General features: G+C 45.5%; 1 protein-coding gene across 1 annotated transcript in view; it reads right to left on the reverse strand.

The window, feature by feature from the left end:
• Window positions 1-23,899, reverse strand: part of TRIB2 (tribbles pseudokinase 2) — a 35,578-nt gene extending 11,679 nt beyond the window's left edge. The window contains exons 1-2 of the mRNA XM_068143016.1: window positions 23,534-23,899; window positions 14,075-14,367 (exon numbers count right to left, since the gene is read on the reverse strand). Of these exons, the coding sequence (XP_067999117.1) occupies window positions 14,075-14,367; window positions 23,534-23,803 (563 nt within the window). The 5' untranslated portion in view covers window positions 23,804-23,899. The remainder of the gene's footprint in view (window positions 1-14,074; window positions 14,368-23,533) is intronic.
• Window positions 23,900-26,958: the final 3,059 nt, after the last annotated feature.

Consider the following 26,958-nt stretch of genomic DNA (forward strand, 5'->3'; position numbering starts at 1 on the left):
TATTGCAACGTAGAGCAATTTTCCATCACAGGCACTTTTATCTACACCATTGGTTTCATAACTTGCTTCAGGAAAGTTTCCTATGTTAGAAAAGTTACCACTGACAGTGAAATTCAATGAATTCAAGAGATACATGCCTAACTTAATTGGTAAAGTTTTTATCCACTTGATCAGCATCTCTATCATTAACCACACCACGTGGTAAGTTATTAATTTGTAGATGTGGGTCCAAAAGATCCAGCCAAAAGCCCATGAAAAGGCTTGGACCATCAGGTTCTTTAAAATTGCCATTTCTACTTCAAGCTCCTTTTTCAGAAAAAAAAAAAAAGGTATTGCTTTCCCAATACAAGATCAATTTCCAAGCCCCACGTTGGGCGCCAAAATGTAATGGGTTGGGGCAGACCCCCTCCCCACCACGCGCAGAAATAATGACTCAAGACAAACGGATTGCAAAGGTAATGGAAAGTTTAAATAGAACGGTGAGTGCGTGCAGAGAACTAGAAATACAGTGACAAGAGAAAAGAACCCAAAACAGACCCAGAGAAATCCCATCCCTACCTGAGGGTACACCCGAGACCCCCAGGGCTCCTTCTTCCCCCTCCCATTGCTAGGCTAGTCTCAGCTGGCCAGATCTGAGACTGCCCATCCCCCCGTGGCCTTGGGCCTAGCAAGGCCCAAAGCCAGGAGATCTCTCCCCCATGTTACCGACTGACGGAGGAGGAAGAAAAGAGGAAGTGCCAGACCCCGCCGCGAAACTTATAGTGGTGCAAGGGATCATGGTAGGAAATAACCTAATTTCCTGTGTCCACCCACTGGGCTGGACTTCTGGACACAGGAAACACCCCTGTAGCAGAGGGCAGCCAGCCCAAACTATGACAGACATGTTCCTTCACCTGTACAGCACAGAAGAGCAGTGACAAATAACACCCAGAGAAAAAGCATGCCAAGGAAGGCAGAGAACAGAGAGGAGGAAATGAAAGGGAAGGCAGAGACATGAGTTGTGGTTCCATTTGCATTGCCCACCTCAGTTTTTCCACAGAAAGGCATGTGTCACAATAAAATGGTGAGGCCGGCTCCTCCAACATGAATTGTCGCTGAACTGCCAGACAGGAAAGCATCGACTCACTCCTGCTAACTAACAGAAGCAGGACACGCACACACAGAGGGAGTGGAGCAGAACATGCTATTTATAAAAATAACTTACAGGAGGGAATTAACCCCCCCCTCACACACTCTCCTGCCATCTCAGCATCAACAGCACAGGGAAAGGCTCTTTACTATCCCATCCTACATTTCCGAGAGTTGTCACAGAATTTTAAAAAAAATAAAACAAACAGAAAATCCCCACAGTTCAACAAGAAGCTTTTAATTTACGAAAAAAAATACTTGAATTCCCTAATCTCTTATTTCCTACAATGGATGTGATATAAAATCATGCAGAGCAGACTAAAAGGTTTGTCAAAAAATTAATCATCTTCTCCAACAGGAGAAACAATTTCTTAATAATAAAATAGAAGCAGCTTTATCCCTGACTTGCTTGTCTCGCAAGGTGCTGCAGCCTGCAGTCCTCCACAGAGGCTACAGCAGGTTTTGTTTAATCAAACAAATGGAACAACAGCTGGCCCTTATCTGCCTGCTTCTCCATAAGCCACAGCCAAATGAAGTAAATGCTCAAACCAGGTTTTTCATCCTGCTGAGTTGACAGGCTTTGAGGAAACAAAAGGTTTGAAATTAAACAAAAACACAATCTTCAGTCCTCCTCCTTCTTCATTGTCAGCCCTCAAACCCTCAACCAGTAAAACCCTTGTGTATAAGTGATGAAATGGCTCCTCTGCAACAAGGAGCAGCACACGTATGGCACTGGATAAGCCACTCTGCACAGGCACGCATTACCCTCATCAACTGCAGGAGCTGCCATCTCTTCTGCACATACACAGCATCAGTATGACCTTCTCCCTTTCCCAATTACCATCAGAAGCAACACGAGGTGCTCCTATTTTCATTTTTAAGGTTGAGAGTCTGTATAGAAGGTGACAACACAGGTTTGCCATCCTTGCAGCAAGGAGACTGCAGGAGTAATGAAAGGGCTTGCTGGCATGGCAGCTCACCTGCTGGGCACAGCTGGTGCACAGAAGCACTCACAAGCTTTTGTTGCCAAGGGCCCTGGCTTGGCTCTGCTGGCACCTGTGACCATTTGAGGCGGTGCCTTTAACAAAGGGACACCATGGCTGAATGTTTTATAAACAAAAGACAGGTCTAAACTAATTTCATTGGTTGAGAGGCAGAGCACTGCCTTAAGTTTTGATTCCCAGTGAGACTTGTCTCAGTCTTGCACTTTCTCCCCCTCCTTTTGCATCTTTGCAGCTTCTGGGCTTTCGGCCAGACTGACCTTGGAACTGATAAAGCGTAAGGCCTGCACTAAAACTTACTAACATATTTTGCTTTAATTAACAATTGCTCTTTTTCTCTCTTTCTAACCCTCTCTGGGGAAAAGGGGGAGAGAAGGGGGTACAGGGGGGAAAACCCTCCTGGCGGGGGAGGGGAATCTCATTCCTGTGTTACTTTGTTATATATTCCTGTGTATATATTGTAAATACTGTAAATTGTGTATATATTCCCCTGCATTTCCTAAACTGCTTTGTAAATACAGCACATTTCCTTTTGCTCATCCGGCTGTGATTTTCTTTCAATTTTCTTCCCTTCACTTACGGGGGGGGAAAAAGGCTTGGGGCCTTCCCCTCAACTCTCGACAGCACCCCTCACTATGAGCCAGAAGCGGGGCTGGAGAGACCCACTCCAGCCTGTTTTCACCAGTGATGGATGACTTTGCATTCCTCAGTCTGCAGTCTTACTACAGCTAATACACAGGTGTGAATGGCAAATCTCACCCCCCTTTTTTACAGTCATTTCAGGTTTTACAGGCAGTCAGAAAGGAGCAGCCTGGCTTAGGAGCTGCTATTTCCCAGCACACAGCACCCCATCTCTGCAAGAAATAGCTTTCAGCTCTGTCTGGTCTTCCCTTCCTCTGTATTTCAAGCATTGCCTAAAAGCTCTATTTTCTGCAAGCCAGGGGAAACAGGAAAGAAGGGAGTCTAAATATATGGAAATGCAGAGACACAGTGGATGAGAAGCAATCTCCCTCTCCCCCACACACTCTCAGAGGAAGCACTGAAATCAACTATCCAGGAAAAAAGAATAAAAGCCAACAACAACAAACAGACCCTCAACATTGCAAGTAGTTTCTGAGAATACAGAACCTCCACAGCAAAGAGTGGGGAAGGCATCCAACTGCAGAGTAACCAGACGACCCTAAATTCAATACTTGGCAGGCAAGGGACAGACTCAAAACCAAACACTGAGATGTGAAATCACCATCAGCTTTGAAGTGCCTCACATCACGAAGGACAAGAACAAAAATAATTCTTTTTTAAATTTTTTAAAAGTCGTGTTTCCAAAAACCCCCTCTCATTCTCTAAATAATTAACTCACATCAGTCAAGTGAAAGACCCCCACAACAGAAAAAAAAAAAAGTTTTTCAAAAGCATCAGTATTCGAGTTCAACCATTCAATGGTTGCAATAAAATTAATCCCTAAAGTTCAAATGTAAGCTACTGCCAATGCTGGATGAGAATCACTTTGCACACATACTGTAGGACAACAAAGACTTTTGTTAAGGCTTATGTAATTACAGTACATAATTTCAAGTTTTAATGCAGACCCTGAATAAGCACTTGGAGAAAGAGCATTATACATCTATCAGATCATTGATAAAACACTGCATTAGTCTAATGCATTAAAAAAAAAAAAAAACAAAGACTGAATCATGGCTATTTAAAAAGGGGAAGCTATTCTGCCTATGAATGCTTTCCCATTACTGGTGAATGAAACCACAGAAGTGCAATCAGAAGGCAGCAGCAGCACTCAGACGGGAAATGCGTCTTTGTCCCCATAGAAACCGTCAGGGAAACCCATTAAAAACAATACCACTCTGAATTTCTTATCAATATGCCATTCATTACTTGACTGTATTCAGACTTTACTCTTCAGTAATGTAACAAAACCTAATCAATTAGGCATCTTCCAGAAGATTCTTCAATGCAAGCTCCTGAGTTAGCACCCTCCTGAGTAAGCACCCGTCTCTGGCAGGTGGCTTTGTTGCATATCCTGCAGTTTTTTTCAAAGTGATTTGCATTATTCCTTCCTGTAAAACTTAGGGGCTACTGGCAAATTGGTATCCTGCCTTTTGTCACTTAAGCCAGGACTGTAAGAACCCAGCAGCCACACTTGCTCTCCGAAAGCAAACACAAGTTCCATACTAAAAATCAATAGATTTGGAGGGCTCTAAGATCATACAGCATGAGATAGGAAAAAAAAAAACAAACACCGAACACAAAACCTGGAACATTAAAAGCAGAAGGAATGACTGAAAGTCTGAGTATTTCAAAGGAAAGTATCTCCACTGCAGCAATTAAAAAACCAGTAATAAGAGAGACCATGCCTGAATCAATGAAAGCAATTGCTTCTAGACTGTGCCTAAAGTAGTATGTATGAGAAGTAACACCTGAACTGAGCCATCATTATCACTTTGGAAACACTAACCGCAGATCAGAGTCACAATTTTAGTAAGCATCATCCCTCAGACGACAGCCAGATGAGCTGCTTGGAGAAAAGATGGAAGAAGCCATCCTTCTACAGTCACTATAGGTACACTGTCCATTTGCTATTCAGGCTGGGTCAGAATCAAATGATCCAGATTTACAGTTCCTATATAGCAGCCTCACACCTGGAGAGATCAGAAAACAACTATCATTGCCACATGAATTGCAATTTTATTAATAAGACTTCAGGTAAATATAAAATGGCAACTTCTAAGAGGAAGAGGTGCATCACAATATTCTCATCTACCCATAAAAAATGAAGGCACCCAAGCAATGCTATCTCATATTTCAACATGACTCTGAGGCCAAGAAAGCCTTTCCCTAGGTAGAGGCACTCAAGCCATCAACTGCCCAGTAGATCAGGGATTGCTCCTATGTGGCCAATAATTTACAGGTCATTTAATCAAGGCCAGTTGCTAGCACCCCATCACAAAGATGAATGCAATCATGCCATTATAGTCACAATGAGAGAAAAAAAAATAAAGGGGAAGCCCCACTTTGCAAACAGTTATCTTTTGCTAATTGATTTTTTTAACTAAGGGAATCTCGTAAATAATGCAAAAGTAGGCTGGCATCGACAAGACAGTGAGATGGGGAAAGCTGCTAGCAAAACCCTGTGGAGATGATTTGCAGCTTGGTGAAAAGACTCTGAACTCAGAACTACCCAATCTCTTTCAGGGGCAGCAAAGCACATGGGATCAGAGGGGAAATGTTATGCCATCAATTTAAATCCTGCTCCTTTCACCCTATGATCCCTTCCAGCACATAACAGCACACAGCCTGGAAGTTCACCACACAACATCCTACTCAACTTCAAGGAGAAAAACAAACAAACAACAACAACAAAATAAACAACACCAAAACCAAACCTGCACAAAGGCTGTCAGACAAATTATCTCTTGTCTTTTGAAACATATCCTTGAGCCTGTTTCATTATGCAACTGGGACTTGCAGACAGCACAGGTTTACAGAATGAACCTTGTTCCTAAGGGAAGATTCCCTCATTGGTACTTCCATGGAATGAGGAAGCCTCTAAAAATTACCTATCCCCCACCCTTCCTCTGAAGGGATGCTACCAGCACACTCATCCCTGCCTCACAACCCTTCCTGACATGCAGCAACTTAGGGCTTTTATCTTGCTTTAAGTTGGCTTTTTTCCTACAGAATTCCATTTACAAAGTGCTTTGAAACCCCCTTACACACCTTCAAGAAAGGCTGGTGCTCCAAAAACCTCAGCTTTACAACATTAAAATAGGATTGCTGGGAACTACCTGTCCCATATGCCATATACTTAGTTTATTCCACACCCCTATTGCCTAAGGAGACAAGGTTTCTCAAAAAGTAGATAGGTAGGTAGCAACCTGTGTGTAGGCTTTGAAATCCAATCCAGACCCTTGCACAGAGGGGCTTGGTTACAGTACTTTGAGCAGTCCATTACTTGCTGAGAAAGCTGGCGGATGTGCTAGCTAGGCCACTCTCCATCATTTTCCTCCAGTCCTGGCTCACTGGTGAGGTCCCAGATGACTGGAAACTGGCCAACGTGGTCCCCATCCACAAGAAGGGTCGGATGGAGGAACCTGGAAACTACAGGCCGGTCAGCCTGACCTCAGTGCCAGGGAAAGTGATGGAGCAGATTATCCTGGCAGCAATAACTGTGCACCTGAAGGATGGCCAAGGGCTCAGGTCCAGCCAACATGGATTCAAGAAGGGCAGATCCTGCCTCTCCAACCTGATCTCTTTCTATGATCAGGTGACCCGCCTGGTGGATGTGGGGAGGCCTGTGGATGTGGTCTACCTAGACTTCAGCAAGGCCTTTGACACCGTCCCCCACAGCAAACTGCTGACTAAGCTGTCAGCCCGTGGCTTGGACCACTACACTCTGTGCTGGGTTAGGAACTGGCTGGAGGGCCGGGCCCAGAGAGTGGTCGTGAACGGTGCCGCATCCAGCTGGAGGCCAGTCACCAGTGGTGTCCCCCAGGGATCAGTGCTGGGCCCTGTCCTCTTCAACATATTCGTTGATGATCTGGATGAAGGGGTTGAGTCAGTCATCAGCAAGTTTGCAGATGACACAAAGTTAGGGGCAGATGTTAGTCAATTAGAGGGTGGAAAGGCTCTGCAGAGGGACCTCGACCGACTGGAAAGATGGGCAGAGTCCAATGGGATGGCTTTCAACAAGTCCAAGTGCCGAGTGCTGCACTTTGGCTACGGCAATCCCATGCAGAGCTATAGGCTGGGGTCGGAGTGGCTGGAGAGCTCCCAGACGGAGAGGGACCTGGGTGTGCTGATCGACAGCCACCTGAATATGAGCCAGCAGTGTGCTCAGGTGGCCAGGAGGGCCAATAGCATTCTGGCCTGCATTAGGAATAGTGTGGCCAGCAGGAGCAGGGAGGTCATAGTGCCCCTGTACTCTGCTCTGGTTAGGCCGCACCTTGAGTACTGTGTCCAGTTCTGGGCTCCTCAGTTTAAGAAGGACATTGAGACACTTGAGCGTGTCCAGAGAAGGGCAACAAGGCTGGTGAGAGGCCTTGAACACAAGCCCTATGAGGAGAGGCTGAGGGAGCTGGGATTGTTTAGCCTGGAGAAGAGGAGGCTCAGGGGTGACCTTATTGCCCTCTACAACTACCTGAAGGGTGGTTGTAGCCAGGAGGGAGTTGGCCTCTTCTCCCAGGCAACCAGCACCAGAACAAGGGGACACAGTCTCAAGCTGCGCCAGGGGAGGTTCAGACTCGAGGTGAGGAGGAAGTTCTTCACCGAGCGAGTCATTCGGCATTGGAATGGGTTGCCCAGGGAGGTGGTTGAGTCATCGACCCTGGAGGCGTTCAAGGGGAGATTGGACGTGGCACTTGGTGCCATGGTCTAGTCATGGGGTCTGTGGTGTCAGGTTGGACTCGATGATCCTCGAGGTCCTTTCCAACCTAAGTGATACTGTGTGTGATACTGTGTGATAAGCATCTGACTCAGGGCAGCTACTTCATCTCACTTTTATCTTTTTAGATTACACTGAAGGTCAGTGTTTTAAAAAGTTATTTTGTCAACTGTATGCTGTGTCCACCATTTTTTCTAGGTTTTTCAATATGATGCATGGTGAAGCTCCATTAAAGGAGCTCTTAGGAAGCTTAAAATTTTATTTTGTTAAATAAAACTCCACATTAGAAAAAAAGCCTTACACTGAGCCTGCAGTGGGTGCTCAGCACCTCTAACAAAGCAGTGCCATTATTTCACAACCCCACTGGAAACCTTTCGCTTAGGTGTTTGTAAACCTGTCTGTAAGCAATATACATCTACTAAAAAGCAGATGCTAAGACTAAATACACCTCCAGTGGGCTCTTGTTTACAATCTTTACTTTTCCTTTCCCTCCCAAGCTTGAGGTAATCACAGTGTGATAATAAGGACAACTAAAAGGTAGAAGATTTTCACCATTCTGGTTCACTGCAGCTGCAGCTAGCTGGGCTCTCTGCCTCCCCTTCTCACCTCCAGTACAGATGTAAAAAGAAGTCCTCAGTCTCAACTCAAAAGCGAACACAGAATATTTTGGCACCAAGTCCATGGATGGATGTTTCCAAGTCTTCAAAATAACCAGCTGTTGAACTTTTAATGTAAGATGTCTCAAGAGACACCTACTTCCTGGGATTGTAAAGCACCTAACATTGGAGAGATCAGTCCCACAACTGGCATCTCATGACCCAACCATACCAATCATGCCTGACCTTACAACCAATACATAACACAGCGGTCAGCCAGAGGCACCCCTCAGAAAGTCTGACAGCATTGCTGGAGAGGCCACACACAGGCCTCCAAGCAGGGCTCTCCTTCCTGTTCCAAGCATGGCATAGAACGGCTCCTCAACACTATCCTTCAGCAGATCTAATAGATGAGGCTGCAATGGGAAAACAACTGAAGAGAGAGTAAAGAAGAAAAGATACAGGTCCAACTATAAGCCAAATACCAGGAGACAGGACAGTCCAATGGTAAAACCACCTGCAAACTCTAGAGCTTGGCTCTACAGGAAAGGCTCTTGCCTCTCATGGTCTCACTGAGCTGACTCAAGGTGCACTGAAGCTCAAGCTTTCATCTCAGGCCACCCAGCAGCCAACTTTTCCCCAGCTTTTGCTTTCATTCATGACCTTAGGCATAGCATTTAACCTCCATGCCCTCAGGGGGAGATTTATGCACTTCACAGGCCTAGTATGATGTTTGACATCTGCAGATAGTCTCCCACACCCCACTGGGAAGGGTACAGCATACCCAACAAATACAAAATGCATTGCTCCCAGAAATACTGGGAGAAAACAGAGGCTTAGTAACCAAACCACATGAAAACAAAAGACAGCACAAACCTTTTTGTGGAAAACAGTTGTGCAACTGTTTCATCCTCAACTCTAACAGCAGAAATTTGCTGCCTGTGAAGCAATTCGCCTACCTCCATATATTCAAAAAATCCTAATTTCTGAGTTGACATTCAACCTATGATTCTCCACTATTGAAAAACTTATGCTCTTTAGACTTGTGGCTCCATTCAGGGAAATGTGAATTACTTAAATGACAAAACAGATGAAGACTGGCTTTACACCTAAATGGTCTTGTATTTAAAGAGCACTCCTATTTTGCTTGGTTTAATTCTACTTTAGGACTTAGGGAAAGCATTAACTTACCTGTTCTCTAACAATTTTTAAGTAAAACATTAAGTTCTAACACCATAGAGAAAAAGCAGCTGATCCCATTACAATTTGACAAATGCTGGGGAGGAAACTTATTACTTTCAACAAGAAAATGAAAGATCTACTTGATAGAAGGTCAATATATGCATTCTGTTTTTTACTGTGGGATCAGGCTTGTATCACTAGGTTTGCAAACAACACAATTATGTCACCACAAAGCACCATCCACTTAAACATAAGATATTCTAGAGGGGGAAAAAAAGAAATAAAACCATTCTAAGAGCATCGAATAAGTATGTTATGCTAACACAGGCTTTCTAAAGAGTGTACTGCGTTGACTGCATTCCCATGGCACAGAACAAAAAGTGTCAAATTCTATTTATTTTTATTGAATCTCACCTGCCTCATATTTATTCAAAGAACACAGGAAAATTACAGTATCTAAATACCAAAAATATTTTCATTTTCCCTTCAATGAGTGTGATAAATGTACGAGGCCTTTAAGCTTCAAATATTACGACAGCTAATATTTTAATATAATTAAAGGCTTAAACATGCACTGAAGAAATTAATAATTCCCTGACAGCAGAAACATTCTTATATGAGGCAAATCACTGTAACAACCAACACAGAAATGTTTGATTTAATTCTGAGATCTTTGAGGTGGCTCTTTCTCAGAGCATCTGCTATATATCAGACTGATGAACAGCTTTATTAGCTACATAATGTGTATAGTGCCAAGCCAAAAAGCCCTGCACATTTGCAACATCAATATGGGACACCACCTAGAAGGGTAGTCACTCTGCCCAAGAGCCTAGTATTAGGACATGAACACAGCAAAAATAATCAAGAGCAAGAGTCCCGCAACATCAACATTGATCTGGCTTAACATCCAGGGCAAGAAAAAAATTACTGATATTTAGAAATTTAAGGTCTCAATTTCTAGAGTATTCAAGAATCTTAAAGGTACTTTAGAAAGTCCAGCATGACAAGTCAGTGTTTTTCATATGTTCAGTGCTCTTAAAGTCACTGCCTTCATTTAATAAGTGTGCTGCTGCTTGCTAACCCAGTCTTTCAAAACATTTCCAGTCATGCTGTAATGTCTTAGAAATTCTGCTTCACCAAGATCAACTGCATTTTTAAGGAGCTTAACTCTGAAATTTTAACACAAGACTGGCTATTTCACCTATAGTTTACAAATAGAATCACAGACATGCCTCCCCCAAAAAGCAAACTTCCCAACCTTCCTTTATGCAAGAGATGAAAGACCCACGGTGCTTGGCAACAGCACAGATAACTTTGATAAAATGTAATTTACCATATATTCAAAAATTTTGGAGCTCAGGATTAAAGGAAGCTATCGGTAAAGTATCTTTAAACATGAACAAAATGATTTTGTTTCCACTGTGGAATGTTGGATTTCATTTTAAGTACTGATCTATTCACACACGTGGTAGTAAAAAGGTAACACACCCTCAGATGCTACCTTTGATTTAGCACATCAAGAAAATGGCACTAGTAAGATTAGGACCTCTACAAAATGCTCAGCACTACCAGCCTCCCACATTGCTTTTTTCTACCTTCTTACCTCTTGGCTCATTACAGGCATCCCAAGGCATTGCAGTTTCCAACATCCAAATAACAAGCATTCTTAGCAGTGACATCAGTAGAAGCAAAGAGAACTCATGATGGTATTAGATCAGGAGCCTGAACCTTTGCAAAGTCCATCTGTAATTTTGATAATGGGAACAGAGTAGCAAGAGTTTCAATGTAGAATGTATCATTCTGCAAAACTCCAGGAGCTCTGATTTCGTATTGAAGTTGCGGGATATCATTAGGGTCAATGGAAGGACTCCGTACTAGAAAATGCTGTAATTGATTTTCTTTTTTAAAATGAGTGGAACTGCTTCCATATATCATTCATATTCTCTTGGGCTCCTATAGTCTGTCAGCGCTCAACTAAGCATAGACAAGTATCTGATCAATAATAAATAAATAAATATAAAAGAAGTGAGTTTTCCATCATGTGTTGCCTGCACACTGATTTCCCATCTTTTCTTCTACCCAAATAAAAGCTGTGAGAATCTTCAAGAAGAGAAAGTTTTAAAGCTGTAGGCACTAATGGTGAACTGCAGAAAATCAGACCTGAAGAAACAGTTAGAAAAAGGACTACTAAGGAAGAACTCCATTTAAGAATAGGCAACACACAGCACCACAGTTCACACATAATTTTCACTTCTTTTCTTCCTCCTTGGTTCATTACCAGTATCAAAGAGCAATAGATCACACAGCATACATCTTCTAGTCTTTGCTGCTAAAGGCAGCTTCTGAAACGTAGATTGCTCAGTATCCTCATCAGCATCAGCAGCCTTCAGGCAACCTGAGCTCAGAGGGGTGCAAGCAACACACAAACACCTCCATGAACCTGGAAGGTCCAGGAAGACTTTTTGGCCTAAATATAGCAGGAGATTAAGAGTAATGAGTGATTACAGTCTGATGAGCAGAAAGAGACAGTCACTGTTTGGTTCTATTTCTCTCTCACATTATTTCATCTCTGTTTATTTAGCAGACAAAGGATTACAATACCTCTCCACTTACAAATCAACATTACATTTAGAAGAAAACTGCATTACAATTATCTTAAAAATAACCAGGAAGTCCTATCTGGCCTTTAAAGTGGATTATTGTATAAATGGAAGACACTGTTCAAAAGTGAGTAACTGTGTGATTTTGCAGATGACAGTTACATTAAAAACTTTCATAAAAGCAAACACTATTATAGTACACACCATTCTTAGTGGGTGGCTAAAGGATTTGGCCCCGTGCCTCACGTTGCATTCAGTTCCTAGTAAGAGGCAGGATAAGAGTTCAAAAGTATGCAGCATGGGCCCACGTCTGCTCCCACTACACTGCTCTGAACTCATGCTGCCCTCACTTGGAGCAGTTTTTCCAAGTTCTGTATTTCATACAAAGCCACAAAAGTTTACATATATCCTCAGGAAAAAAAAAATTAAAAAATCCATTTTAACATTGGGACATTATCAGCTACAACAGAAAACAATCTCTACCCCAACCATTCTGTAAAAGTTTCCCTATCTGTTTCAGAGGGGCTATAATGGTGTTTAATTATTACACTTGGAGTAATAGTTGTGAAAGTGTGATTTACATCTATTGGAGTTGTATCTCTCTGAATGGTTATTAATCTAGTTAAATTTTAGACTTTGTCATTTGAAGAAGAGGAAAGGGTAACCATATATATTGGGGCTGCAGCAGAAAAAAATAAATGAGAGCTATTTGCTTTGTAGAGAATTACCTGAATTAAGGAGTGAAAGTAAGTTTTTTCTTTTTCAGTTTATAAAGAGACTAAAAGAAGCTTATTTTACAAAACAAGATATGCTGACTCTTTCCTGACTGAATACTGTATTATTTTTTTCTAATTCTCAGATCATGCACTTACTGAGCCTGCAGAAAACTTCTGTGCTTTGGCTGTTGGTTTTAACTTCCCCTAACAGCCCCAAATGGAATTGATACGCACTGGTTATTTTTAACAAAGCTCTCCAGAACATCCATTTCACTCTGAAACAGTTTGAACAAGCTTTGGGACAATTTAGAGGATTTAACTAGAAAGGAAAGCCATCTTCCCATCTTCTACCATGAAATGAAGAAGCACATAGGCAAGCTCTGCCCCTATCTAATCTCTTTTTTTAATTATTCTTCTTCATTTTAATCCCTCAGTGAAAGCCCTGACATTACACTAGCAGTGATTACTATTCTGGTGCCTTATGTGGAAGTTGCAAGTGAATACATGATGTAATATAATGAAAACTGGCAACCACAAGGAAAGAGATATGAAATTTCCACAGGTAGAACAGTATATTTATAGCTCAGTATCAGACACAGCACTTCAAACATTATACCCAGAGTATCCAGCATTCTATTTTTCCCTGCCTTCCCGCAGTCTTTCCCCAAATCATTTACCACCCAGTTATTGAGAGGAGATGTGTCGAGGGTTGAGGGGAAGGCCTCAGCCTTCTCCCCCCCGTAAGTGAAGGGAGAAAAAAAATGAAAGAAAACCACAGCCGGGCTGTGTTTTTTTTCTAAAAAGAAAAAAAAAAAAAAAAGTAGTTGCCCAAATACCACAACAGCTCTGATACTAAAAACAGGCACCCACTCTGCAAGGCAGTTTTTGTCTCAGTACAATTAGTGACCACATAATACTCTCAGAAGCAGCTTCCAGACTCACACAGCACACAAAACAAGAAGCTGTAATCAGACCAGTCCTCCAAAGCACCGGTGGCCCTTTCCCTCCAACCTATATCAGCATTAACCACTTGGCTGTTCTTGTCTTGATGTCTCCTCACTGAAATGAGCCATTTCCCTCCTTAACATACTGGATCGTTTTCTCCTTTCTTTTTCTAACACTAGTAGTATTTATGGCAGCTGAGCTCTTAACACCAGACATCTCAGCAGAGCCTTCCTCCAGCAGATGACATCTCCTTCAGAATGAGGGTGCTCTTCCAGATGGAGACGCAGGGGCCAGGCACAAACACAAACAGTACTCTATACTTACTTTACTCCAAAGCCCAAGCAAGAAGGGAAAGTGGCACATCCATTCCATGATCAGGTTTCAGAAGAAAAGGCGTTACACCTTGTGTACTACAAATGAATGGTATGGTGACAACAAAGGGTACAGCATCCTGTAATTCTGAACATCTGACCTCAGGGACCCCCACCTGTAAAGTAAGGGAGACTCTTACCTTTCTTCATCCTTGAAAATAAACTTTCGCAGCTTGAGATCTCGCAGTACCAGACCACCATCATGGCAGTGTGCAACAGCGGAAGCTATTTGATAGAAGAGTTTGGCTGCCTCCTCTTCTTTAAGCTTCTTGCAGGTACGAACAAATGAATGCATGTCCCCATAGCTCCTTTCAAAGAACACATATGCTTTTGTCTCCCCAAGAATTATTTCAGTAATTTGGTTGATATTTTTATGTGCAGGCAGACAAAAACATGGTGCTAATAACTCCTGGTAGCAGCCAATATCAAACACCTGTAGGAATAACGAAGTAAAGCCAAGGTTAGCAATATGAAGGACAGTGAAGTTATAGTACATCTAATTCTGTTAGCAGATCCATCTAAGTACAATTTATGCTGCTACCAAAGCTGCATTGATGTAAACAGGATGTCACAAGCTCAGGGCACTGAGGACAAGACAAAACAGACTACACAACCCCACGCAGAACATATGGGTAACCTTGACAGGAAAGGCTAGTCTTAAACTTGTAGGAAGAATAGTTTCATTTGCTAAAAGCTGGCCACACTTAAAATTAAGCTCTGAAGATCAGCAACATAGAGGAGCATTACTTTGAAGGAAACATGTTTATCTTCTGTTTTCCATCCAAATAATCTCACAGAGAACATGGCCAATAGTTTTGTATTGCAACAAGCTGTCACATTAAATCCACACTGATCCACATGCTTCTCTATTTTAATTTTATTAACCTATTAAAGCTTTAAGGATTTACAAGTTTAAAATATCATCTAGCGCTATTCATATTTACTCCCTGCCTCTCTTCAATCTCTGACAAACAGCAAAGTCACTTTCACTTTCAAAGTCTCAGTTTTACAACGGCTGTTTACAAGATCAGAAGGACAACCCAGGAAACTGTTGGAGCGCAGACAAACATCCTCCAAAAGGCAAAGGATAGACAAAACCCACCCTGGACTCTGCATTTCAATCGAGTGCTCCACTAAAAGTGTCCCTTTACCAGCAAGTATGTTATCACTGATCTGATGAATGAGCTCTTAAGAGCAGCGGCGGGAGCGGCTTATTTTTAAAATGGTTTGCTGCAGCTCGTGGGGGCTCTGTTCAGCGGGAAGCCCGTATTTGTTTGTACTCTCTCGTGCTCTCACACGCTGCCACACTTTTCCTAATTTTTGGTGGTTTTTTGTGTGTGTGCAGTAGGTGCTGTGGCCAGAGACAGGCATGGTTGTAACTCGCAGCAAAATCTCCCTAAAAAAATCAGTGTCGACCCAGACTCAGGTAGAACACAAGCAGGTAGCTGTCCAGGTATCTGGCTGTAGAGAATGCTGGAGCCTGGCTCTTGAGATGCAGGGTAGTGGGGGCAACTCTTGCATAAGGCGTGAGCAGATTGACTATCTGCTTAATCTGGTGGCCAGACTGAAGGATGAGGTTGCTAGACTCAGAAATGTAAGGCATGTAGGAAAGAGATGAACCAGAGGAGGAAAGAGATGAACCAAAGAAGGAAAGAGATGAACCAGAGGAGGAAAGAGATGAATCAGAGTAAGCAGGCTCTGCAGGATCCCCCAGCAGAGGCTGGTTATCCAAAAAGCAGAGGGGAATGGACGCATGTTCCTCTCAAAAGACACAAAGTAAAACCACCTTGCCTCCCCTCACCTTCCCCGCTACTCTTGGAAAACAGGTATGAGGCACTGGAGATCGAGGGTGAGGTGATCCTGATGCCAGAGGACACACCATCTGGGGTTCTCCCTGAGGCTAAGCAGCCTAAGGTTAAACAGCCTTCCCCTGGCATCAGGACCTACTCCCTCAAAAAAAAGAGGAGGGTAATTGTTATTGGTGATTCCCTTCTGAGGGGAACGGAGGACCCCATATGTCGGCCAGACCCATCTCATAGGGAACTCTGTTGTCTGCCAGGAGCCCAAGTTAATGATGTTACCAGAAGGCTGCCTAGCCTGGTGCAGCCCTCTGACTACTATCCCTTACTAGTTATGCAGTTAGGGAATGATGATATTGCAACCAGAACTCCCAGGGCTATCAAAAATTACTTCGGGGCCCTGGGATACGTGGTTGAGGGGTCAGGTGAACAAATAATTTTTTCATCAATACCCTTAGTTGCAGGAGGTAATACCATAAGGAACAGGTCAGCAGCTATAGTTAACAAGGGAAAACTTTCTACTGCACCAGGTCAGCTGGCAACAGATGGAGTACATCTGTCCCAGAGGAGGGGAAAGGTCACAGCATGTGAGAATGGCCTGTCCCCCAAAGGTAAAAAGATCCTGGGAAGGGAATTGGCAGGTCTCATTGACAGGGCCTTAAACTAGTTTTGAAGGGGGAAGGGGCTGAAATTAGACCCCTCAGGCAAGCGTCTGGGGGCGATAAGCTAGAGTCAGAGGAGAAACCAGCAGCCCGGCTGCAGTGCATGTACACTAATGCACGAAGCATGGGCAACAAACAAGAGGAGCTGGAAGCCGTGTTGCAGCAGGAAAGTTATGATGTAGTTGCCATCACAGAGATGTGGTGGGACGACTCACATGACTGGAGCGCCGAAATTGACGGCTACAGGCTCTTCAGGAGAGACAGGCAAGGAAGAAGGGGTGGAGGGGTGGCCCTGTACATCAGGGAAGCACTAGATGCCATTGAGATGGAGATTAGGGACGATCGGGTTGAGTGCTTGTGGGTAAGAATTAGAGGGAAGACCGGCAGGGCAGACATCCTGGTTGGAGTCTGTTAAGGACCACCCAACCAGGAAGAAGATGTTGATGAAGCACTCTATAGTCAGCTTAAGGCTGTCTCAAAATCTCCGGACCTTGTTCTCATGGGCGACTTCAACCTGCCTGACATCTGCTGGGATCTCAACACAGCAGAGAGGAGACAGTCTAGGAGGTTCTTAGAATGCATGGAGGACAGCTTCTTATCCCAGGTGCTGCAAGAGCCTACCAGGGGTAAGGTTATGCTTGACCTCCTCTTCACCAAGAGGGAAGGGCTGGTGGGTGATGTGGTGGTCGGAAGGTGTTTAGGGGCCAGTGACCACGAGATAATTGAATTTTCAGTATTCGGTCAAGCTAAGAGGGGTAGCAAGAAGACTTCCACTCTGGACTTCCGGAGGGCAGACTTCAGGTTACTCAAGGAACTAATTCAGAGGGTTCCTTGGGATAAAGCCCTTAAAAACAAAGGGGTCCAGGAAAGCTGGACCTGCTTCAAGGAAGAATTGGTGAAGGTGCAGGAACAGGCTGTGCCAATGTGCCGGAAGATGAGCTGCCGGGGCAGACGGCCAGCCTGGATGGTTAATGAACTTTTAATAGAACTAAGGGAAAAAAAGAGGGTGTATCACCTTTGGAAGAAAGGGGAGGCAACCCACGGAATGTTTAAGGATGTTGCCAAATCATGCAGGAAGAAAATTAGGGAGGCAAAAGCACATTTGGAGCTTAAACTGGCCTCTGCTGTGAAGGAAAACAAAAAGTCCTTCTATAAATATATTAATAGCAAGAGGAAGGGCAAGGACAACCTCCACTCCTTGGTTGACATGGAGGGAAATGTTGTATCAAAGGATGGGAAAAGGCACAGGTACTTAACATCTTCTTTGCCTCAATTTTTACTAGAAGGACAGAATGTCTTCCTGACAGCTGGCCTGCACAGCTGGCAGAAGGAGCCAGGGAGCTGCACAATTTCCCTATGTTCCATGAGGAGGTGGATGGAACTCTCCTCAGCGGCTTGGATCCCCACAAGTCCATGGGACCAGATGGGATCCATCCTAGGGTGCTGAGAGAGATGGCAGATGAGCTGGCCAAGCCACTATCCATCATTTTTCAGCAGTCCTGGCTCACTGGAGAGGTCCCAGAAGACTGGAAGCTGGCCAATGTTGTACCCATCCATAAGAAGGGCCGGTTGGATGAGCCAGGGAATTATAGGCCTGTCAGCCTGACCTCAGTGCCAGGCAAGATTATGGAACAGGTCATCCTGAGTGCAATCACACAGCACTTAGAGGATGGCCAAGGGATCAGGCCTAGCCAGCATAGATTTAGAAAGGGCAAGTCCTGCCTGACCAACCTGATCTCCTTCTATGATCAGGTGACCCACCTGGTGGATATGGGGAGGCCTGTGGATGTGGTCTACCTGGACCTCAGCAAGGCCTTTGACACCGTCCTCCATAACAAACTGCTGGCCAAGCTGTCAGGCCATGGCTTGGACGGGAGCACACTGCAATGGGTTAGGAACTGGCTGGAGGGCCGAGCTCAGAGAGTGGTGGTGAATGGTGCCACATCCAGCTGGCAGCCAGTCACTAGTGGTGTGCCCCAAGGATCAGTGCTGGGCCCTGTGCTCTTTAACATCTTTATTGATGATCTGGATGAGGGCATTGAGTCCATCATCAGTAAATTTGCTGACGACACCAAGCTGGGATCAAGAGTTGATCTGCTGGAGGGTAGAGAGGCTCTGCAGAGGGATCTCGACAGGCTGGACAGATGGGCAGAATCCAACGGCATGAGATTTAACACATCCAAATGCCGGGTTCTGCACATTGGCCACAACAACCCCATGCAGAGCTACAGGCTGGGGTCAGAGTCGCTGGAGAGCGGCCAGGTAGAGAGGGACCTTGGGGTACTGGTCGATGGTAGGCTGAACATGAGCCTGCAGTGTGCCCAGGCAGCCAAGAGGGCCAATGGCATCCTGGCCTGCATCAAGAACAGTGTGTCCAGCAGGAGCAGGGAAGTCATTCTGCCCCTGTACACTGCACTGGTTAGGCCGCACATCGAGTACTATGTCCAGTTCTGGGCCCTTCAGTTTAGGAAGGATGTTGACTTGCTGGAACGCGTCCAGAGAAGAGCAACAAAGTTGGTGAGGGGTTTGGAACACAAGCCCTATGAGGAGAGGCTGAGGGAGCTGGGGTTGCTTAGCCTGGAGAAGAGGAGACTCAGGGGTGACCTTATCACTCTCTACAACTACCTGAAGGGAGGTTGTAGACAGGTGGATGTTGGTCTCTTCTCCCAGGCAGCCAGTACCAGAACAAGAGGACACAGTCTTAGGCTGCGCCAGGGGAGGTTTAGGTTGGATGTTAGGAAGAAGTTCTATACAGAGAGAGTGATTGCGCTATGGAATGGGCTGCCCAAGGAGGTGGTGGAGTCGCCGTCATTGGAGGTTTTCAGGAGGAGACTTGATGGGGTGCTTGGTGCTATGGGTTAGTTGTTTAGGTGGGTTGCATTGCTTGATGGGTTGATCGCAATGATCTTGAAGGTCTCTTGCAACCTGGTTTGTTCTATGTAATTCTATGTAATTAAAAAGGCTGCTAGGAAACCCAAATATAAAAGTTACTATAATCTAGTGATGACGAATGAATCAGTATTTGAGTGAATTGAGAAATGCCCACATTACAAGAAAAATACTTCATTGAGAATAACATAAATCAGTGTGCTAAAAGAAGATACAAGCAAAGCATTAATGGGAGTGATTTTTAATTATACCTGGTCCAGATGTGCTACAAAGAAAGGGATTAGCATTTCCACTAGCATAAAAAGTCAATTAATATATAACTTATCCTTGGGTGCTCTGTTAGTTTAGAAAAGATAATTTAAGGTAGTCATCTTATTGAAACTGAAAATAAACATTAAGAACTTGTGTAAGTCTCTAACTGACTGGTTTAAATTGCAATTTTTTTTTTCATTCCATTAGTAGGAAATTTCATCTTCTCCAAAAGCAAATCTCTCTCTGCTTTCTTTGAAGCCTTAAAAAGCTTTCAAAACTGAGAGAGCCGGTTCAATCAACATTTACCTGAGGCTTCAAACCTGAGTCATTTAATGCTTCAGAGTACAATCCTAACAAATTCCTTCTACAGAAAAGGACTCAAATGCCAAGAAACTGAGACACCCCCTCCTCACATACCTCTTTCTTCCCCTACTCTATATCTGTGCTGCCATACTCCAGCACAAGCTAAAACAACCTTAATGGCAGGCTGCCAAAGAGATCCAACACATTTTATGGGGGGTAGATTAGCACTGAGGCATTCTGGTGACATTGTGCACCAGGGAAGCAGAACCCGGGTGGGAAGGGGGCATTGCTAAAATCCCTCGTGTGTAATTCATTCTAGAGGAGAATTCATTGACATTTGGATCTCAAAACTCGTAACTACTACACTGTAAGTGAATGGGTCTATTGCCAAGCAGCTGCTGGAAAATAAAATTTAAACAGGAACATTCATGTAGCTCAAACCTTCATGTGAAAAAAAAAAAAAATCCTTTCCAGAATTCTCTCCTAATCAGATTATCCTGATATATATTAGTTACACACTGTACTTCTCAGACTATGGTAAATAAGTAGATCTGGATATGTACCAATGCTGTGTTTGAAAAGAGAGAGATGAGAAGTGCTATCATACTGCTACAGTCTAGAATACCTTTTATAAAGGGCTTCTTTGTATCCCAGCCTTTAAGATCCCTGGCCTCAATTCAGCACATGTCCAATAAGCTGCAGTTTGATTTAGTTCTTGCAGGGAATTGGAAGTGAGAAGTTACCATTGTTTGGATGCCACAGAGCCTTGAAGCAAATAACGGCATCTGTACAGGCAGTGGGTGCAGCCAAATCAATCTTGAGAATCATCAGTATGTGTCTGTTACCCAAACTAATGCTTCTGCAAGCAATCTCTAAGAGCATTTTCAATAAGACACCAGATAACAGGTCTCTGAGCCGGAAGGCTACTTGACAAATAGTAGACATGATACTGCAGGCATTTTAAAGCACGCACTAAATTAAGACGAGTTCAGGACTGACAACTGTGTATTCACAAGCTAGTAATTCGGGCTAAGATCATATTTTTGGAGCTAGAAGTAGTGCCTTGCACATATGGAAAAAATGGTGCTATTCAAATGTCAGAATCAGCTCAAAACCATTCAACTTAAATGGAAGGAGGAAAGAAAAAGTCCATTCTGTGAGCTGCAGTTCTGCTGTTCATACTGTTATCAATACAGTACCTTAATTCTGCAAACCAAACAGGAAACAAAGAGGAGCAGCAACCCTGCTTTACTATTTGCTATGCAAGTTCACCTATAATTTCATGCAGAGCAGCAGCTTTGTGGGATCTGTTTATTTCAGGAAAATATGCCACTGTCCTAGAGTGCAGCACTGTATTACTGCACCAAGCAGGGCTTTCAGTCCAGAAATTCTCAGGTTCAGTTTCAGTTTAGAAACAAAGCAGTCGATTCAGCATGCAGTATCAGTCCTTTGCAAAGTCAAGGGCCCTTTCCCCCCCAGCCCCTAAATAATCACACAAAGTTGTAAATTGCCTCTTAACATCAGGTCTTACAACTCAATCTGTAAGCATTTTTACAAATAGCAAACAGCAGTAATTATTTTCACTTCTCTGCTATAACACTCTGTGCTGGGTTAGGAACTGGCTGGAGGGGCGAGCCCAGAGAGTGGTGGTGAATGGTGCCACATCCAGCTGGCGGCCAGTCACCAGTGGCGTCCCCCAGGGATCAGTGCTGGGCCCCGTCCTCTTTAACATCTTCATTGATGATCTGGATGAGGGCATTGAGTCAGTCATCAGCAAGTTTGCAGGTGACACCAAGTTAGGAGTAGATGTTAGTCAGTTAGAGGGTGGAAAGGCTCTGCAGAGGGACCTCGACAGACTGGACAGATGGGCAGAATCCAATGGAATGGCATTTAACGAGTCCAAGTGCGGGTGCCAAGTGCCTGGGGTCAGAGTGGCTGGAGAGCTCCCAAACAGAGAGGGACCTGGGGGTACTGATCGACAGCTGCCTGAACATGAGCCAGCAATGTGCTCAGGTGGCCAAGAAGGCCAATGGCATCCTGGCCTGCATTAGGAATAGTGTGGCCAGCAGGAGCAGGGAAGTCATTGTGCCCCTGTACTCTGCATTGGTTAGGCCGCACCTTGAGTACTGTGTCCAGTTCTGGGCCCCTCAGTTTAAGGACATCAAAAACACTTGAACGTGTCCAGAGAAGGGCAACAAGGCTGGTGAGAGGCCTTGAGCACAAGCCCTATGAGGAGAGGCTGACGGAGCTGGGATTGCTTAGCCTGGAGAAGAGGAGGCTCAGGGGTGACCTCTTTGCCTTTTACAACTGCCTGAAAGGTGGTTGTGGCCGGGAAGGGGTTGGTCTCTTCTCCCAGGCAACCAGTACCAGAACAAGGGGACACAGTCTCAAGCTGCGCCAGGGGAGTTTTAGACTTGAGGTGAGGAGGAAGTTCTTCACTGAGCAAGTCATTCGTCATTGGAATGGGCTGCCCAGGGAGGTGGTGGAGTCACCGTCCCTGGAGGCGTTCAAGAGGAGATTGGACGTGGCACTTGGTGCCATGGTCTAGTCATGAGGTCTGTGTTGATAGGTTGGACTCGATGATCCTTGAGGTCTCTTCCAACCTTAGTTATACTGTGATACTGTGAACCTAGTCTACAACTTTTTACAAATCAAGTGTGAGAAAACATGAAACAGTCAACAATATTATCATTAATCCCTGGAACACAAATAGGCTGTATTACATTTACTTTTGCAGTTAGTTCAACATCACAGATTTGCTCAAAACAGCCAAATGGATCAACTGTATATTTTGGGAACAATACAAATACTGCAGCGTGTGTTGCAAGGTTTCAGTTGGATACATAGATATAAAAACTATTAAGGAGTACTGCCTCAGTTTGTTGGGCATGAGTCTGTCTGGGTCACCACAAACAATGAGAATCACAATTTTGGAACAAAGAAAAATATTCCCTGAGCCGGAAAAGAGAAACATACCTTCACATAAGTGCACACATGTGGTTTTGTTTTTTTTCCCCCCACAGCTCACCTTTGATTAGTAAGAGCAAATTGGGAGGAGACAGAGAAAAGCAGGCTGGCTACAAAGAGTGGGATATCTATTTTGTCTGCTCTTCTAAAAACCGTAGGTGTGCAGGTTTTATTCTTGCTCAGTTGTGTAATGGGGGAGGATGCTGTTTGCAAACAACCTCCACAGAGAGGGAGCACAGGCTGATTAATTCAATGTATGTTTTTATAACCGTTTTAAGACAAAGATGATGGCAATCTCCCCCCTCCCGCTTCTCCATCCTTTTCATGACCCAGCTCACAGAAAAAGGGACAGGAAAAATCGAGGAAGACAGCAGGTTCCAGCACCTTAAAATTAACTGGGGATTCCCTACACCATTTTGAAAAGTGAGAGTGGGGAAGATGAGGCTTTCTCCTGATCTGAATTCACGTTAAGACCTAAAGAACGGCTCTTTCCAGAACAATATCTCCCAGTAAGAGGCAGAACTGGCGCCGGGCCACCGCTATAACGTGGCCATTGTCTAGAGAGGGAAAAGTTACAGGATGTGCCTTTATTCCTGTCTTCTTGCCTTTTGTTTCTCAACTGTTTAATAACTGAACTACAGGACAGTGTTCGGCCCTCCTGCATGACACGGGAACCCACCGCGCCAGCAGGCTAACCCAGGGGGAGAACAAGGAGGAGAGGTATTACCTTGCAAACCAGCTCCTCGCCACTGTGCAGATGTACGGCTCGGAAAACGTGGTATCCCTCGAGAGGCTCCAACAATAAGTATTTCCCGATGCAAGAAACGCAATGCGACAAGTTCGGGGTCTCCGGCGGGCTCGGCGAGCCTAGATTCGGGCTAAAACTCTGACTTGGCTCTATGGACCGTATGGACGAGAGCTCCTCAAAATCCTGGGTTTTATTCCGCAGTCTCCCATATCGTGCTATCGTGATAGGGGTTGACCTTTGTATGTTCATGAGTATGAAGAAAACCAGCCGAGACGCTGTACCGGAGCCCTGGCGTGGAGTGCGGTCCCTCGCCCGTCCGGCTGCGGCTGCCTTTGTGTGGCGGGGGGGGGGGGGGGGGGGGGGGGGGGGGGGGGCCGGGAGCGCGGCGGCCGACCAGCCTCAGCGCCGCGTCCTGGGCACAGAAAGAGAGCGCTCAGCTCGCGCCCCTTTGTTCCCGCCGGCGGCCGGGCGCGGAGCGGCGCGGAAGAGCGCGACGGCGGCGGGGCAGCGGCGCCCGGTGCCGGGGTGGGGGGCGGCGGCGACGGGGCTGCGGGGCAGCGCGGCCGGGCCTCGGCGGCCGCCGCTCCAGCGGGGGCGCGCAGCGAGAGCGAAAACAAAAGGTTAGGTAACGCGCTGCGCGCAGCGGGGTTCGTCCTATCGCTCTCCTACGGCGAAGCAAAGCCGCGCTGCCGCGGCCCGGCTGCGGATGGCGTGTGAGCCTCGCCGCTGGCGCCCGGGGCGCTCCGAAAATGCCCCGCGAAATAGCGAGCGAGCATTTAAGTTGGAGCGGGCAGCGGCAGTGGCAGAGCGACGGGAGGCTCGGCAGAGCCACCCCGGAGGATGGAGCCGCGCACCGGTGGCAGCCGCACAGGCACGGGGAACAGAAGCGGAACGCGGGGCGGCGCGCACCGCTCCGTACCAACGGAGAGAAACGTGCTGTCGTTGTCGTGGCCGCTTCGACAGAACAAAAAGTGCAAGCGAGGGAAGAGGAAGGCTTTCACGTTTCCACCGCACCTCTAGATTTTTTGGTTGGGGGCTTGCTGCCTTCACGACGTTTTAATGTAGTTCATGCACAAAGAAAAGAAAAAACAACACGGCGAGAAGGGAGCTGACTTCTTGCTGCAGGGGCCAATAAGCCAAAAGCTGGGGGTAAGGAATAAATTGGATTTGTTAAAAAAATTAAAACGCAAGCAGCAAATTTTGAGGCTTTTTTTTTTTTTCCCTTAAGGGTAGGACAAGTAGGAGGAAAAGGATGGCCGCGCCGCTCCCCTTTAGTAAGGCATCGTCTGCCCCTGGCGTATTAATAGCTACTTACGTGGCGGGGAGGCTGGCTGACTCCGTGGCTCGCTGCCGGCCGCCGCACGCCCGCACTGTGCCCAGCGCGCAGGCTGACTGCCCCGTCGCCGCCCGCCCTGGCCCGGCCCCACCGCGCCCCGCCCCGCCTCGGCCACCTCCCCCCCGCCGGCTGCCGCGCACGGGGGTAAACAAGGTGAGACGTCCTTCCGCATCCCTGCTGAGCTCTGTCGTGAGAGCTCTAGGGGCAGCCCGCTGCACCAGTGTTCACTAGTATACACCAGCGCTGTGCAGATCGCGGCGTCACCTGCTGCCTGAGCGCTAGCTCGGGTCCAGCTTGTCGGGGGACTATCCTTGCTGTTGAGGGTGAGATATTAACTAATTATTTTTAATAACAATAATAGCAACAATAAGAACAATGCAATAAATGCCCCTAAAAGAAGAGTCTGGTCCCCAGCGCCCGGGCTCAAGTGCCGGGTGCGTGGTTCCCGGTGCTCGCGGCGGAGCTCCGGCGGGATTTTTTTCACAATGAATACATCGTTTTTTTCCGGGCAGCGTGAGGCTCAGTGCATTTACGGGAGCAAAGAGGTTGCTTCTCGGTGCAGTCGGGTGGGAGGAGTTCTCCTTACTCCAGGCTTGTCTTAATCCATCGCAAAAATAAAGCGAATTGAAGGGGAGGGAGGAAAGTAAACATAAAGCCTTTCACCCTGCACAGAGAAAGCCATGAATGAGGTCGGTCTGACTCCAGCACCACTGCGGTCTGTTCACCCGCTCCCGTTTTATTGTTCAAATAACAAGGTTTGGATACATATTAAAGTTGGATGAGCGGCTCCCTGAACTCCTAACAAGCCTGGTATTTACATCATACTTTTTTATCTGGGTGTTGATTATGAATCCCTTAAAACAACGACACACACCCCTCTCCCCCCCCCCCCAAAAAAAAAAAAAAACACAAAAAGACCCCACCAAAAACCAAACCAAACAAAAACCCACCAACAGAAACCTCTCCATCAACCAAACAACACAGTAAGAGTTCAAAGAGAACAGGATGGTGGGAGGAACAGGACTCTGTCCCAGAGCTGCAGCCTTTTCAGGGTCATGATGCCAAAGGACTGGTCATGTCTTGGGTCATCTTATCCCATATCAGTACAGGGGAGGGGCAGGGAAAAGGGTTGTTTTGGGATGATGACCTATGGGTTTGGATGATGCTTGTTTTCAAGGGGTAGGCAGAAGTGAGCACATAAAATAATGAAATAATCCCGATAGGGAAGACTGTCCCAGAATGCCTGCTTTGGGGTAGAGAGAAATACTTCTGAACAGTGCTCTAAAGAGGCTGTAGGGATTCTTCCATCAGGGGTGAGTCTCAGCAGAGGACTGTAGAAATGGTTGGGATGAGAGGTAGCTCTCCCTCCGCATCATTGCACCTGTCTCATCTTTTATCTTCCACACTAGGAGCTGTATGTGCCTTGTTAGGCATCTGTAATGTAAATACTACTGAGAAAGGATTGTCATGATCTTAAACTTGGCCTGGAGAAGATGAGCCTCTGGCGATAAAGGGGATTTGACCTAGCAAATGCCCCTTGGATAATGGGGGAGAACAGAGAACCAGTAATCTGCAACAGCCTGTATCATGACCTCCAGACCTAGTCTTTGCTATTTGCTGTAAAACAAAAAGGTGTTTTCTTTCCATTCCTCACTTACTCCCATCACCTCTGAATACTCTAACTTTTCAACACCATTTTTGGAAGTGGGATGAGCAGTGCCGGATACTGAATCACTGCAAATAAGGACAAGCCATAAAGTTATGCAATATGTTCTCCAGTCTCACATCCTGTGATCCAAATCAAACATTCTTTTCCCAGTAGATGGCTTTTTACACAATTTCTCCCTTCCTCTCCCCCTGCATACTCCTGACTATGACAAAACATGAGACACCTAGGGTGTCCAGACAGCTGTTTTCTGTTTAACTTTTTCAGTTACCCAGGATCACCAGGAGCCACAGTCCCTAGCAACTCTGCAAAGGCTATCCAGAGCCTTCAAACTCAACATGAAAGAGGTGAAAAATCTAGTTATTTCTAAGGATTCAGTTGGGAAGTTATGATTTTTAATAG

This window comes from Melanerpes formicivorus, unplaced genomic scaffold (genome assembly GCF_026170545.1).
Source record: "Melanerpes formicivorus ecotype bairdi unplaced genomic scaffold, bMelFor1.0.p_v2 SCAF_9, whole genome shotgun sequence".
NCBI classification, from domain to species: Eukaryota; Metazoa; Chordata; class Aves; order Piciformes; family Picidae; genus Melanerpes; species Melanerpes formicivorus.